General features: G+C 40.6%; 1 protein-coding gene across 2 annotated transcripts in view; it reads left to right on the forward strand.

The window, feature by feature from the left end:
- The window catches only part of pawr (PRKC, apoptosis, WT1, regulator), a 70,259-nt gene extending 64,109 nt beyond the window's left edge, over positions 1 to 6,150 (forward strand). For both annotated transcript variants that reach the window (XM_067581084.1, XM_067581085.1), the window contains exons 6-7: positions 1,931 to 2,035; positions 4,584 to 6,150. In XM_067581084.1, the coding sequence (XP_067437185.1) occupies positions 1,931 to 2,035; positions 4,584 to 4,670 (192 nt within the window). In that variant the 3' untranslated portion in view covers positions 4,671 to 6,150. The remainder of the gene's footprint in view (positions 1 to 1,930; positions 2,036 to 4,583) is intronic.
- Positions 6,151 to 14,996: the final 8,846 nt, after the last annotated feature.

Here is a 14,996-nt window from a genome sequence, read left to right on the forward strand (position 1 = left end):
TCTTTTTATACAAACTGCATCTCGTAATGTTATGTCCTGGAAAATAGAACATAAATTCTGATGAAATATCAGCGAGTAAGTGCAAAGTTTTTGTCTCTCACCCACTTCCCTGTGTGTAACAAAAGTCATATTGAACTCAGAGCATCATGGAAATCTAAAATCACAGAGGAAACATCAGCTGTATGATTGACATCTGCTATTACACATACCTTACTTTGTAAAGATCTATCCAAAACTATTCTGGCCCGACTGAAACCTTCCATCAGAGGTTCTTTGTTCAGATGAATTTCCACTTTGAGTCCTTTTGAACGGCCGCCCGAGCGCTGATTTTGTGGCTCAGCACTGGCAGAAATTCTCTTCAGTGTTGTTGAAGAGATGACCTTTTACAGTGCAGATATGTCTTTTCCTCCTACGCCACTCCTATCAGACACTCAGCCCCTCATCGCTGCCACAGTAGAAACTCAACCCTGAATCAAATGTCACATGGGAAGCTTTTGAAAAAAAGAAGAAAAAAAAAAGGTTTTTGACGAGAAACACTTTTAAAATCACATTTCACACATATTTTTTGACACTGTGCATATTGTTAAAAACTGCACCTCTGATGAAACAGCATTCTGAATCTCTACGACTCTTGCAACTGTAGCATTATATAACAATAAAACCACAGAATTACACAGGAAAAAAACAAGTAAACTTCAGTTCTGTCGCCATACTTCAACACCATTAAATCCACATTTCTATCAACAACACCTGTTCACCAAAACAAGTGTCCGTCTTTAACCCAGGTCAGATGAGACGCCCTCAGACTGCAGGTTAAACCCACATCAGTCTGGACAGAGAGACGTTTGTTCATGAGTCCCTATGAGACTTCAAAGCCGCAGTTATCTATAGTAGCTTCATTAAACAGGATGAATAGGGTTTCATTGGTGAGCATATTTATGGCGGCTACATTATGCTTTGTGCCTTCTCCTCTACCTGCTCGATCGGTTTCTATGGAAACGATTTCATGCTTATCTGCAACAGAAAGGAGGTGAAACTGGAAAGTGGAATCCCTGGTCTGATCTTCATTTTCATGATAAACAAACAGCAGTTTGAACGTTTGAGCATGTTAACCTTCTGTGTTTTACCGTTCATACAATATATATCTCTCTCTCTCTGTACAACAGTATCCATTTATTTAAGTGGTATTTAAGGGGGTGGACTGGAATGCACTGGTTTTTGTCATACAGTATTTTTTTCTTATTAACTGACAAAACACATTTAAAAAAATGTTTTTCTTTGTAATCTCACGCAAGCTTTATCTTATCATGATTTTAAACTGCTGAATTCAGCCCTTTGCAATTTTACTTTTGTCCTTCTAACCCTTTGATAGGAAAAGTGTGAACAGAACATTGAATGCTTTCCAAAGCTGGACAGTAGTTAAGATAAATGCACATAGAAGTCACCTGATGAAGACCAGCTGTGTCTGAAATGTTTGGAGGGTTTCTTCTAGTATAGTTGTAGCAGAAATGCTGTTGAACAGAGGTCATACATATCTACTGTATATCCACTTCCATCCATCTATCTACAGTATATTTCTGCCTCTTATCTGGATTGTCCCAGTGATAGCAGGCTAAGAAAAGTAACCCAGATGCCTTTCTACGTAGCTACTTGACCCTGGCTCCTCCTGGGGGATCCTAAGGCGTTCAGATGGCAGGTCAGATGAGATGCACTGTGTGGTCTGTTCAGCACAGTCTGGGTCTGCCTCAGAGTCTCCTTCCAGTTGGACATGTTTGAAATACATCGAAAGGGAGGCGTCCTAATCACATGCCCAAACCATCTCAACTAGCTTTTTTCAATGCGGTTATACTAGACGTAGTCAGACAACACTTATCGTGATGTAATCATGTTGATAACTGTGTGTATGTGTGTATTGTATGTGTGTTTTCAGGAGCTGGCCAGAGAGCGTCAGGAGACCGCCAGGTTGCTGAAGGCCCACCAGGACAAAGACGACCTAATCGGGAAGCTGAAGGAGGAAATCGACTTGTTGAACAGAGTGAGTCCAGCCTACGTGATTTTCTGCTCTGATGTCTGATAATTTAGAGCGTTCCTTTGTGTTTACATGTGTGGGTGGCTTTTTGGGGTTGTAAATCATCATCTGCCATTTTAGTGGAGTTGTGTATTTTTACAAAGATTTTCTTGTAATCCATTAGAATTTTTACATCAACAAACCTTTATTTTTTTGATTTAGACACTTGTAACATTAAATATTCTTGCTCAGAGGCATTGTAATGGTAATTTTCATTTCAGATACTACACAAAGCCCAGTAGTTTGATGACATTTGAGCCTCTAAAGTTACATGTCAGTGAGGCAGGTGACATTTATGTTTTATTGATTTATTTACCCAACACAAATCTGGTGCTTGTTGGATGAGAATTTCAAAAGTTGAGACATACTGACTTTTTGTCAGTCAAAATCTGGGGGTATTTTCAGTCTTACATGATGAATACTTAAAAAGAAAAAAGATCAATAAGTGAGGACTTTTGTCGCAGCTGAAAACCACAGTTTCTACCTTTTTTTTTCTATTTCACCATGTCTCAGTGAGGTCACATCTCTCACTTCACTGGCTTTTGATGTGCTCTCAGGCATATCTGAAGTAGTCTGGTAGACTGAATACAAGTTAACAGCGGTGAAATGAAAACTTTGAAAGTTAATTTCAACCTCAAACTCGCTGTGTCATTTCACATTCAGGAAAGTCGAGCCACGGGCCCAAACTAAATCATCACCAAATTACAAGCTCACCATCTTCAGCCAATCAGTGTGGTATTGTCAGTCTACCTCTGATGTGAGAAAAAGAACACAATCAGCCACCAAGTTTTCCACGTTCACCGTACAATGCAGGATTGAGTTTGTTGATTAGTTTGATCTTTATTATTGAATTGATCCACAATCTTGCTAACCCTTTCTTTTTAACCATGTTTCACTGTCTTTTGACCTACTCAATGTAAACATAGTGAGACTCAGTTGTGGCTCTTTTTAATTAAGTTGTTCTCTAAAGAAGAAAAGTTCTCGTTTAGGAATGTCTAGACGAGTTGTGATAAGCAGTGCTACTTCATGATTAGTGCCAGAAGTGATATGCGGTATATATCCAAATGGTTATTGAGAGACCTCTCATCGTTTCACACTGAAGAGCTGAAGTCGTGCGTGTTTTGAAGTTTGGTTTGGCCTCATGTGTCTGGGTTCTGTTTCCTCCTGTCACTGCGGTCAGGGTTGAGAGGTCAGGTGATACTCCTTCAGCTGATCTGCCTTTATATTCAACAGCCGAAGTGAAACATCCCCCGAACCCTCTGAACCCCTGTCTCCTTCTCACCCCAAACTGTCAGCAATCCCTCCTCAACTCTTAGCCTTCGCCCGTGTTTTCTGGGTCACCGAGGCTGGTGGTAAAGTACAGTTCTGTTTTTGGCATCTCTGAAGGGAAACGCAGCAGGAGGGGGTAGAACTGAAAGGCTTTCATGTCTCAAATATTCTGACAAAACAGATCGTACTTCTCCCCTGAGGAGGCAATCAAATCTAAACAAGAGATCGAGCTCTGCCAACAAATACAACCATCAGCGGTATGCACTTTTTCACCAGTCGGAACGAGTGCCGCTTGATTATTATCTTGACACGTTTGCCATTATGATACACCCTACACAACCTATCTGCAAACACAAAGACTGCAATATTGCAGGAGACATCACACTGATAGCATCACATGGACAGGAAGATGGTCAGAAGAGAAGGGCTTTATGTAAGGAACGGCCGACGTGGTGATAGCCATCAGAAATGTCCCTGAGAGAGGCTCCCGCAAGGCCTGATGGGAAAGCAGGAGATAACAGTTGATCCAGTCCGGTGTGTCTGCAGAGGAAGATTTAACCCTCGGTTAGTCATTGTAGAAGTTTATTTGGGAGAGAAAAGAGAAGATAAAGCTCAACCTGTGTCTCCCTCTCGATGCGCTTTGAAGAGAGAAGTCTTGTCTCATAGAGAGCTACGGATCCCCGCAAGCTCATCTATCCACGCCATGAAAGCTGATGAGATCTTCCATCTAATGATAAAGCAAGTTGTCGAGTTAGCATTTTCAAAGGTTAAAGTAACACACCGGAGTCTACTTTCTCTGTACACAAAGCCAATCTGTGTGATCTGTCTTATCACTCTTCCTTCCTTCCACGGCATGCTGTGCAGAAACTTGTGACCTCCTCACTTTGACTTTTTAAATTCCTCTTAGCGCAGTTAGGCTCATTTCCCAACAGCCGCGCAGTCACGACCGGTGATGGAAGAAACCGAAAATGAGGAGTGTCACTTTGATGAGATGGCGCTGTGGCAACAGAGAGTCTCTCTCATTTGCAACTAATTGAAGCTGTTAATGTCTAATTTGTTGCTATCAAGGCAGCCTGGCTAGAGGAGGAAAGCTGGCAGCAAGTAATGTTCACCCTAATTCTCAGACTAACACTCCAACCTGACCGGGCTCTCAAAGGTATAGAGGCAGGGTCTTGAATATTGATGCGTTTAAATGTGTCCAGAAAGTGCTAACCCCAAAGCTGTCTGCCTTTTTTTTTTTTCCCAGGATCTGGATGACATTGAAGATGAGAATGAGCAACTCAAACAGGAGAACAAGACTCTGCTGAAAGTGGTGGGTCAGCTGACAAGGTAGAACCGCTCCGCTCCGCTCGGATCCAACAACCCAGCCTCCCCCCCCGCCCCCCCCCACCTGAAGAATTGGAGCATCTTTATTGTCTCCCAACCTCCTGCCCTGGGACAAGTTCACCAGTGTGGCCTTTTATCTGTTTGATTCTGTCTCTTTGTCTGTTAGAGGTGAAACTGTAAAGTAGTCGTCCTCAGAGCCTCACAGCCTTAAGTGTATCCCCTGAGGAGGATTTATTCCATTTGTCGTGATACCTGAGTGAACTAGAGGCTAACTTCTCCTGTCCTGACATGGGGATTGTCTGTCATCGTATACATATTTAATGTAAATGTATTGTATATAGGCCATTTAGATTGTTCATTTTTTTTGATTTTTTTTTTTTTTTTTAAGATCTTAAAAAAGTTAAATGAATGTATGTGCTGCACAAACAAAAGCACACAAAGTAGAGGCGTAAAAACAAAAAAAAGTCTCAATTTATATATTTCCACATCTGTGCGCACAGCCGTCACCCAGGAAAATACAAAAACATCTCCGGTGCTGCAATGCTTGAATTGTGTCTGAGGCCACTACAGTTTCATCAGTGAACTTTTAACAGCAGAGCTACTGTCTAAAAGCACTTGGACCAAATTCAACATAATTACTGCTACAGTACTATCAGCCAAAGTGGGCATAGTGCCTCGCAATGCATGGGAGATTTTTTTGTCGAATCTTTGAGGAAAGGAAAAAAAAAAAAAAAAAAAAAGCCTGGTGCTTTATTAATGAACAGTAGTGCCAGATTTACTTTCTTCCAGTAATTTCTTGGTACATTTGAATCCCAGTAGGGCATCTAAAAGCCTGAACTTTTAAAAAAAGTATTTTAAATATTTCTAATAAAGATGCTGCAAGTTGACACAAGCGAGCAAATCGTATGCTTTACGCATTTCAACATCTTGATTATTATACTTGTCAGTGATTAAATGTTTTAGGGTGAAACCCTTATCTAGTATATATGTGGATTTTTTTTTTTTTTAAGCATTTTTCTCTCTAATTGGTTTACAAGTTATGTCTGCAATATTTGATAGTTGTTAAGCTGCTCTGATTATAGCATCTAAGATGTGTGGCGTGAGCTACAGTGCATTTTTTTGTATGATAACCAAATGAACTGAAGGACTATACTATTTGAAATGCATCTCTTTTGTTTACTCAAGGGAACAGGCTCGGCTGGTAGAGGCGTTTTTCTTTTAACTTTCGATATTTAGATCGTTTTATTTTACTTGAGGAGTTTTTTCATTGAGCTCCTGCACTGTGGCAAATAATCTTTAGGTTTTAGACAGTCAATAGATCTCTCTACTTCCACACGCGCACACAGATACATAGCTTACATATATTTTGGGGGTAAAGATCATCCCCCTCGCAGACAGACATCACAGACCCATCTCTTTTTTCCATTACATTATGCATGTACAGAAGATTAAGTCATTTAATAAAAGTTTGATTATCTCTCTCCTCAGTCGACTCGCTTGTGTTCATTAAGACTAATTTGATGTGATGATACCATGCCACTGAGTCGGTAATGCAATGTGACGGTGGCAGGGGGGTTTGGTTCCTCTGCCTGGCTCTCATCACACACTCACACACACATTTCCATGATGATTCAACATGCCAATCACCAACCTGACTGCATAAAGGCTGCCATCCTGGGACATGAAACCTCCATCCACCTTCAAAACCTCTATTATGCTATTGAAAGCCATTAATTCCCTCACCTAGTGATAGCGAGGAGGGAAACATCTATATAGGAGCCATATCAGGACTAATGTCAACTAAATTTCAAAATAATGGCCTCTTTGAGCTGATGAAAAGTGCTGGGGCCTCCATCCATAATCCCTATTAGCATTTTTATGGAACGTTGTAAGGTTCGTCATTTGGAATAGTCACAGAGGGCAAAGACAATTCATATCCTCTTTTACTCTGTCAGGATAAGCTGCTCATCCACTCTCACCAGCACCACCAGACCTCCACTGAGGTTCAGACGATATTAGAATATTTTCATTTCCATTTATTCATACCATTCTTTTTCAGTCATCATTGAATAAATTGTAGGTTTCACTGCATGTTGAACGTAGTTTGTCAGCAGAAATCTTTGTTAAGGGTGAATTTTGTTTGTTTGGGATCCATAACATCTATAACCTTTTCAGATATGTGACTGGTTATATCATTTTTATCATCCCCGTGTTTTGGGTGTTAACCTGTCATTAACACCCCAAAACAGGGAATATCTCTCTGTTATGTTAGATGAGTGTACAGCTTTGGGAATGAACTTTGATTTGGTTTGGTTTTATTGATATTATCCTCATATGTTTAAAATACATCATACCAGACCTCAGGGATGGAAAGATGTAATGCTTGAATTATTCCCATTGTTGTCCCTGGTGTTTTTATAGTCCATCAACCTTTGAAATGGAGATTAAGATGGAGACAGGCATTTGATATCTGACAAAGAAATCTAATCATATGACATATTGAAGAAGACCAGATAAAATGCATCAAAGATACCCAAAAAAAATCACATCATAAAAGATAGATTTTATCAAATTGTTCAAGATATGAATAACTACTGCTGCTCCTCATTGCTACTCAAGCACATATGGGCTCCTGATCAGAATGATAACCTGTAGGGATATGGGTTTATTCCACTTTATGATGTGGTACAACCCTTCTATCTACCACTAAGTGGCAAAACAAACTCTATAGCTGCAATGGATGGATAGAGCTGCAATAAAAACATAATATTTTTAATCTGTGAGACATACCGAACCGTCTGCAGCTCACGGACATTGAACTGTAGCCTGAAAAAGAGTTTCCTGACATATTTATATAACTTTTTGGACACCAGGGAAATATTCTCAACACTGACACAGAAAAAGTTTGATGGAGTCCAAAAAGGATCCAAGATTTGACTGGCAAGTGTAACTGACCTGAAATAAAACGTCAACTACATATCCAAATGTCAACACCAGGATTCCATCACATTTTTCTCTTAAGTCTTCAGCAGTCTGTAAATACCTATGCCCCAATTCTTACTAAATCTAGATTTTTTTTTGCCATTTAATGCATGATCAAGACAATTTCTGCATATGCTGATGTCACCTGCATACTTTCTATAAGCTATCATATGCATAACTTTAAACAATTAGTAATAAAAGTTAACTAATTGTTGTCCAAAACATGCAAATGCTTAAACTGGGTGGTACTTTTTTTGACATCACTGTCTTTTTACTTTTATTTTCAAATAAAAACAATTATTTCCATGATGATATATAATAACTATTTGTAAGTAAGGCTGTAAATAGAAATATCTGCCTCCACAAAGTGCATTAGATCCTGAGAAGCTGATAGTCAGGACAGAGATGAGAAGCAGGCCTTATCTTGTTCTTGAAGAAATCCGGCTATATTTCATTATCAGTTGGTTTCATGCTTTTGGTTCTCCGACCAATCTCCTCAATCTCCTGGGTCCCGAGTGCAAAGAAGCACTCATCCACATAGAGGATGGCAGGGGTCAGGATGCCAGAAAAAGAGAAAACTGATGGATAGAACGATACTGGACATGTTTTTGCAATTTACTCTGACTATTCCTTCAGGTTCGTTTCATCACAGTGGAGCGTTTTCTCAACCACCAACCTGAAAATGACTTGTGCCAAACCACACACCTTCTATACCTCATTATCCCAAAAACCACTGTAGGTGATATCCGAGGTGACTCTTTAAAGCCAGTATTCAAATTGAGGTGCCCTTGCTGATGGGAAATTATTGCGTTCAGACCTTCTATCCTAACCTCATGTCACTCTGTACTTCCAGCAGCAGACGGCACAATCTCTCTCTGTCTCTTTCAAGTCGCTGAGATTTCTCTGTCTCGCCACCATGAAAGTGCTTTTTGAAGTCATGCTGGCCAGACGTTCTGTGAAGACAAACGGCACCATGTTGGAGCTGGAGACCTGACGCCTCACATGCGCTTCCCTCAACACCTAGACCACATGTGCAGCTGCCCTTTGTTGAAATGCCCTGTAAAAGTCAATGGGATACTGACACAGTTCACAAACTGGGATTAACTAATGACAGTCCAAAGACATGACATTTACCAAATGGAATAATTTAACTCATTAGACTCCACGGGATTAGCAATTGTCTGAGGAAATGTTGCATTAGAGGAGCACAAAGGGAAATCTTTCCATTATCACCACCACAGATGCAGAGGTTTTAGCACCAGTAATGTAGGAGCAGCTTGTAACAGCTTGTTTAATGTGCTAAAATGGCCTCTTAAAGTAATTCAAAATGTTGCAAAATACTAATGATAATGGGAGTTAATGTAAAAAGATAATGCCATGCTGATAATGTTATCATTTAAGCCAGGGATTAATAGATTAACAGGCTATATCCCATTTTGAAACCTCTTTTAGAAGTGATACAGCAACTACATTATCAGTTGCTATAAAGCACACTTTCTACACATTACATCTGGCCCATTTTATCACTGCAGCTGTCACCAAAATCACTCTCTCACCAAAATAACTTCTAACTATCCCTCACTCATAACCCATTATCCTAAAAAAAGACATCTATTTGAGATGGCACTACAAACCTTTGGCCTGTTAGCTTGCATATCTGTTGGTTTGCCTTTCATCTTTCTGTCCTTCAGCTCTGTCCATGTTTGTCTGGTGGAGTTCTGTCAAGTTGGATTGAATCAAGTAATTTTGTGCTGTGCACATATTTTAACCAGAACTAAACAAAAAACAAACTATACCAGGACTTAGTAGTGAGACAGTCCTTCATCACTTCCTACAGAGGAATCTGTTCTCTCACATTTAACAATCTAACAGCCACAGTGAAAAATATTCTGAATATAATTAGCAACTAACACACTTTGATTTGGACTTCAAGCTCATGTTTACTGTCATATACTGTACATTTAAAAAGCATGATTTTGCATTCAAATGCAATGAAATGCATCTGCCCTGGCTCTCTCAGCCCTTACAATTATATATAAATAATACATTCATCTTTCAAAAAAACAATAAGTAAGAAATCCCACAAATAATAAATAACTGTGAGTTATGTAAGTGCTTACTGTTCAGTAATCTTACCACCTGGGAGGTTAAAACTGTCTTTGAGGCGGCTGGTCTGAGCTCTGATGCTTTGTAGGTGTTTTCCTGAGGGAAGGAATGAATAGACCATGTTCTGGGTGGTTGGTGTCCTCCATAATACTCCATAATATCAGACTGCCAAACCGCACCAGTATGCCTCCAGTAAGGATGCTATATTCATGAGGCTCCGAAGCTCCGCAGGCTGGAGAATAAACACAAAGCACTTCCAGCTGACAGAGTGTGTGTGGGGCCTTGACTTTTTCTCTGCGTTTGGAATTAACAGAAGACAAACAGTGTCTCCTCTAACGTCACCCACATGTCTCTCTTTCTTCCAAGGACGTAGTGTTATACAGTATTATCTTATCTTATCTTTGTATTGCATATCAGATGTTTGTTTGTGTGATCAATCTTCCTTCCAAACCACAAACCACAGCTACAGATATGACCAGATTAATCCGCAAAGGGGCCTCGGGGCAAAAATGAGTTGTCACTTTGCAATGACATTTCCTCTCTACAATTTTGCACATATTTCATTAAACCAGCATTTCTTTAAAAAATTCCAAATAAAATGTATCAGAAAGTCTCTCATTAATGCTTAAAGAGTTTTATAATTCATGGGTTTCAGTAGTTTTTCTGTCCTATAGGATGTTCAATACTCTAAAGGAATAATAAACTTGTATTTTATTATTCATTGTATTTGACTTTTGCACAAAATGTGACCCAAAAAAAAAAATACTGGTTTTTGGATAATGGTGGATTTCTCCCACTCAGGCTAATCAGTGCCCAGTCCTTGAGCCCTGTGCCCAGAGGCAACTGCATGAAGTTCTTCGTCACCAATCTCTCTTCTTCCTCTGAGGGAAATAAAATGCTGCATAAATGCTGTCTTCACCTTGAGACTCTGTCCTGGGGAGCAAACAACAAAAATCTACATGCACAGCTATCAGTCTGATTAGCATGAGCTTCACATGGACATTCTACCCGACTTAAGCAAACCAACAGCAACAGCACAACATACCTCTTCAATTTGTTATGTACACACACACAAACACACACACCATACAGAAAGTAGTACCCCCCCCCCTTAGCAGAGGCAGAGGATGACAGACTTGAGTGGCTTGTTTCTCCTCTGGGAATTAAGTCATCTGTTCCGAAGATCTCTCCCCGACCCCCGGGGGTTGCCATGGCAACGGGGCACGACGTGTATCCCAATCAATCTTTTCAAGAATTGTGTCTGCCTGTCCTATCGCATCCGTCTAAGAGACATGCTTTGTGTCTCCTCCTCTTCCTCAAAACACCCACCTTACCCGCTGACAACCCTACACACACACACACACACACACACAAAATGCATATAAAACCATCACACTGTGTACAAAATGCCAATGGACTGACTGCCAGATAAATGATTAACACATACTATAAATGTGATGACAAAGTGCTGCTCTACATTTTTGCCACCCACAGTGAGTCTTAATGGTTGCTGGAAACATTATCAGCGCTAATCTTTTAAATGCACTGGCATCATTTATTTGAACTGCACAGTAAAAAAAAAAAAAAAGCATTTGTGACTCCAGAAACTAACTCAGTGAGCTGAAAAAAAGATGGAAAGATTCCCCCACCATGCCTCACTTTCTGTACTCTTCCAGTGGGTGGCAGTGTTCCCAGAGACACTAACCAGTCTGGAAACCCATCAGTGTGATGCTAAGAGACAGCCTATCATGGCTCTGATGTGTGTTTTCTTTTTTACAGGCTTATGTGCTCGGTGATCCTTGGTGAGCTCCCCTGGTGGAACACCCTCATAATATATTAGGTAGGCTGAGGTTAGTATGGGGATCCCCCAACAAATCCTTGTCATATAAAACATTATTTATACTCCACCTGTGGTTTATCAGTAATTTCAGAGGAGCTCTTTCTTAGTCAGTGTTGATGCACTTCTGGTATAAAATGTTGTATTCGGGGAGCATCTTACAAGGCCTTCTATTTAAGAACTGATGGATTAATGGTGGAACACAACATCCTTTAATCCTGAATGTGCAATTGTCATAATCTTATTCATGATGGGTCTTGTTTATGACAGATTTGTTGTTGACTATAGTCTTCAGGTTGCTGAGAATGTTGTTAGTTCAGTTGTCGCTGTTTCCATCATTTTCCCCCATTTGTTTATCCATTTTAATAAGCCAAAACCTCTAGGGAGAGAGCATGTGAATTTGAATGTTGTTGATGACTCACAAAGTCCATGCCAAGCAGAATAGGAGGCGGCTCTGGGGAGCATCAACAGCCTCTGAAGGTCACTCTACGCTGTTACCATGACAGCGCCGGCCTCCCTCGGAGAAGTTGTTGCCGTTGTGTTGTTAGGTAGCGTGATTTAAGAGGAGACCTGCCTTAGGTTGCGTGCAAAAAACAACAACTCCTGCTCGGCATGTACGCATGCCACCCTCCCTCCCTCCCTCCTCCTCCCTCCTCCTCTTCCTCCTCATCAGCACTACCAAGTCAGCAGGGGAGAGGCAGAGGTGCATGTTCAGCCCTGAGCAGAGCCTCATTCTGAGCTTTCCCCTGGAAAGGAAACACAAACACACACAAGTATCATCAACCAGGCTGTCGGGGGATCAAGAGAAATATTTGCGGTGAGTCTTGGGTGTGCAGAAACTAAAGTGGCTGGAGTTTCACCTCTCTGTGCCATCCTGCAATATGTAAACAGAGTGTGAAGAGACTCTGTACAGATGGATTAGACAGACTCATACACTAATCATCCATCTGTCATCTACACTTACTCTGAAAAATGGCTGTCAACTACTAAACGGACCCGTCTCTGTCCTCTTTGTCCTTCCATTCATCCGTCAGCCATCACCACCCACACGTACCCGCCCCATCTATGGAATACGTGCATTGGCAGACAGCTCGCAGGTGGTTACTAGCTGAGTAGGAGGAGTGCAGGGTTCATCCATATATGCATGACCATTCCTATGGCAGCTCGCAGGGGAGCTGACTTCATAGGAAGCCCTAACAAGGCAATTATCCCTGTTAGGTTTCATTTGACTCCAGCCCAAGGTGCACCGTCCTAGAGGGGTTGGACCTTGAATGCCTTGAAGCCTTCCCGCAAGGCTTGCTGGCTGAGGAAACTAGACAAGATTAATGTTTCCGTTTAAGGGGCCACATGGGTGGTTTTGAAAGTTTTAGTTCATTGCCAGCAAAAAAGAAAAAACATTTTTTCAGAAGGACAGAGTGAATTTTGTTCTCAGAGTATCTGTAAGTTCTTTTAGCACCTGTGTGCAACTGCCGGTGGTTGCCTCTCTCTGTACAGGAAGTGCCAAATAGGGGTGCAACTAATGATTGCTTTCATTATTGATTAATCTGCCACTTATTTTCTCTGTGAATCAAAATGTCAGAAAATAGTGAAAAATGCCAGTTATAATTTCTAAGATCTCATGGTGACATCTTTAATTATCTTGTTTTGTCTGATTAACCAACAAAATTCAGTTTACTATCACAGAAAATGTTAAAATCCTCAACCTACAGGCAAATGTTTGACATTTTTAGTTGACTGAAACAAGTATTTGATTATCAAAATAGTTGCAAATTCATTTTCTGTCTGTATTGATTAATTGACTAATTGTTGCAGCTCTACTGCCAAACTTCAAAAGTGAAAAAAAACCTTTCTCCTGAACAGCAGAAGTGGTGCTCTTCCCACATAAAAGTGAACTCAGCAGTGTTTGATATTTGCCTGCTCTGCTCATTTGTTGTACTTAAATAAACATGAGCTGATGTCCTGTCATTTGTTTCATGGGCAGTAAAGTTTTTTTTCACAACTCTTAATGCCATTTGGTGCTGCCAACTTTTGACTTGTGCCAACTGTCCAAATGCCTTCTTTTATATCAAACACTCACCAACTGCTGCTAACAGAAAACAAAATGTATCTGTGATTGTATGTTTGTGTGTGTGTGTATGTGTGTGTGTGTGTGTGTGTGTGTGCTTGGGTCCAATACTGTGTCCAATACTCCTCTTTCCTTTTTCCTATCTTTTGGGTCCTGGTTGCTTCACTGGAGCATTACGATGCTGACATTCAGACACGGTATGGTGAGAGGGGCCACCCAGAGCATCACGGGCAGGTGACACATGGCTGAAAAGGTCATTCTCCACGTGGTGCTACCCATGATCCCACACTAGCAGGGGCACATGATGGTATAGAGCCAGGAAAAGCTGTATCTGGCTGGTATGAATTGGCCTTCAAGAAGCCATGTGAAATATTGACCTTTAACACAAAGACAGGCAAGACAGTCAGCTTAGTACCTCCACCAAACGTCATTATCCCTCTATTATCAGTCTCATTGTATGACAGTCTGCACATTAAGATAGTTTTTCTCAGATATGGGGGTCATCATGACAGGCTCTTGATGTGTTCTGAATTACCTGAAAATCTGGCTGCCACATCAGATGTTAAAGTCACATGTTGTTCTCTGTATTATGTGTGTATTGGATGTAATTTCCATGCTCTCCTTTGAGAAAATAAAAACCATTTGATCACAAAAGAAAAGATGTTAAAATCACTGCCAGTCCACAAGAGATCACTGTAACTTTGGCATCCGTCACCAGAAAAAGGTCATCTTAACTGTGGCATATGGAATGAAAGAGACAGAGAGGGAGAGTAGTTTGGAACAGCATATTTTGTACTCTAGTTTACATAATGGCTGGCTGTAAGGGAGATATTGCGGGAAACATTGTGAAACAGCAGTGCTGATGGTTTTGAAACTCCTCTCCAAAGCCATTAGTGATTAGATAAAGAGTGTAGATGGACTTGTAATGATGCTCTCTCGCATGTTGCCTCTCTTTATCCCTCGCCTCAACCAGATGAAAGACACCGAGAGCTCCATAAGGCCTTTGTTGTGGTCATGATTTCACCCTTACATGCATCATATGACCACTCCACTACCTGCAATTGCATCTATCTGCTTTGATCACTAGTTATAGGTAAGAAATATGAAGTTTAGTATAATGCAAGTAATGTGATACAGTGAATCGTGCACGCTAGTTAAGGCACTTGCAATGTTGTGAGATTCTAGTGACACCAAGTAGGCCAATCAGAACCTCAAACATGTCCAATTGCCATAAAAATAGCCCAATTTTTATAATTCAGATATTAGTGAAATATAATATAACATGTTTACAAGGCTTTTATCATAGAGCTTCAATTAACTTGAAAGGAGTGAGAAAAAAATTT

Source organism: Thunnus thynnus, chromosome 23 (genome assembly GCF_963924715.1).
Source record: "Thunnus thynnus chromosome 23, fThuThy2.1, whole genome shotgun sequence".
NCBI lineage: Eukaryota > Metazoa > Chordata > Actinopteri > Scombriformes > Scombridae > Thunnus > Thunnus thynnus.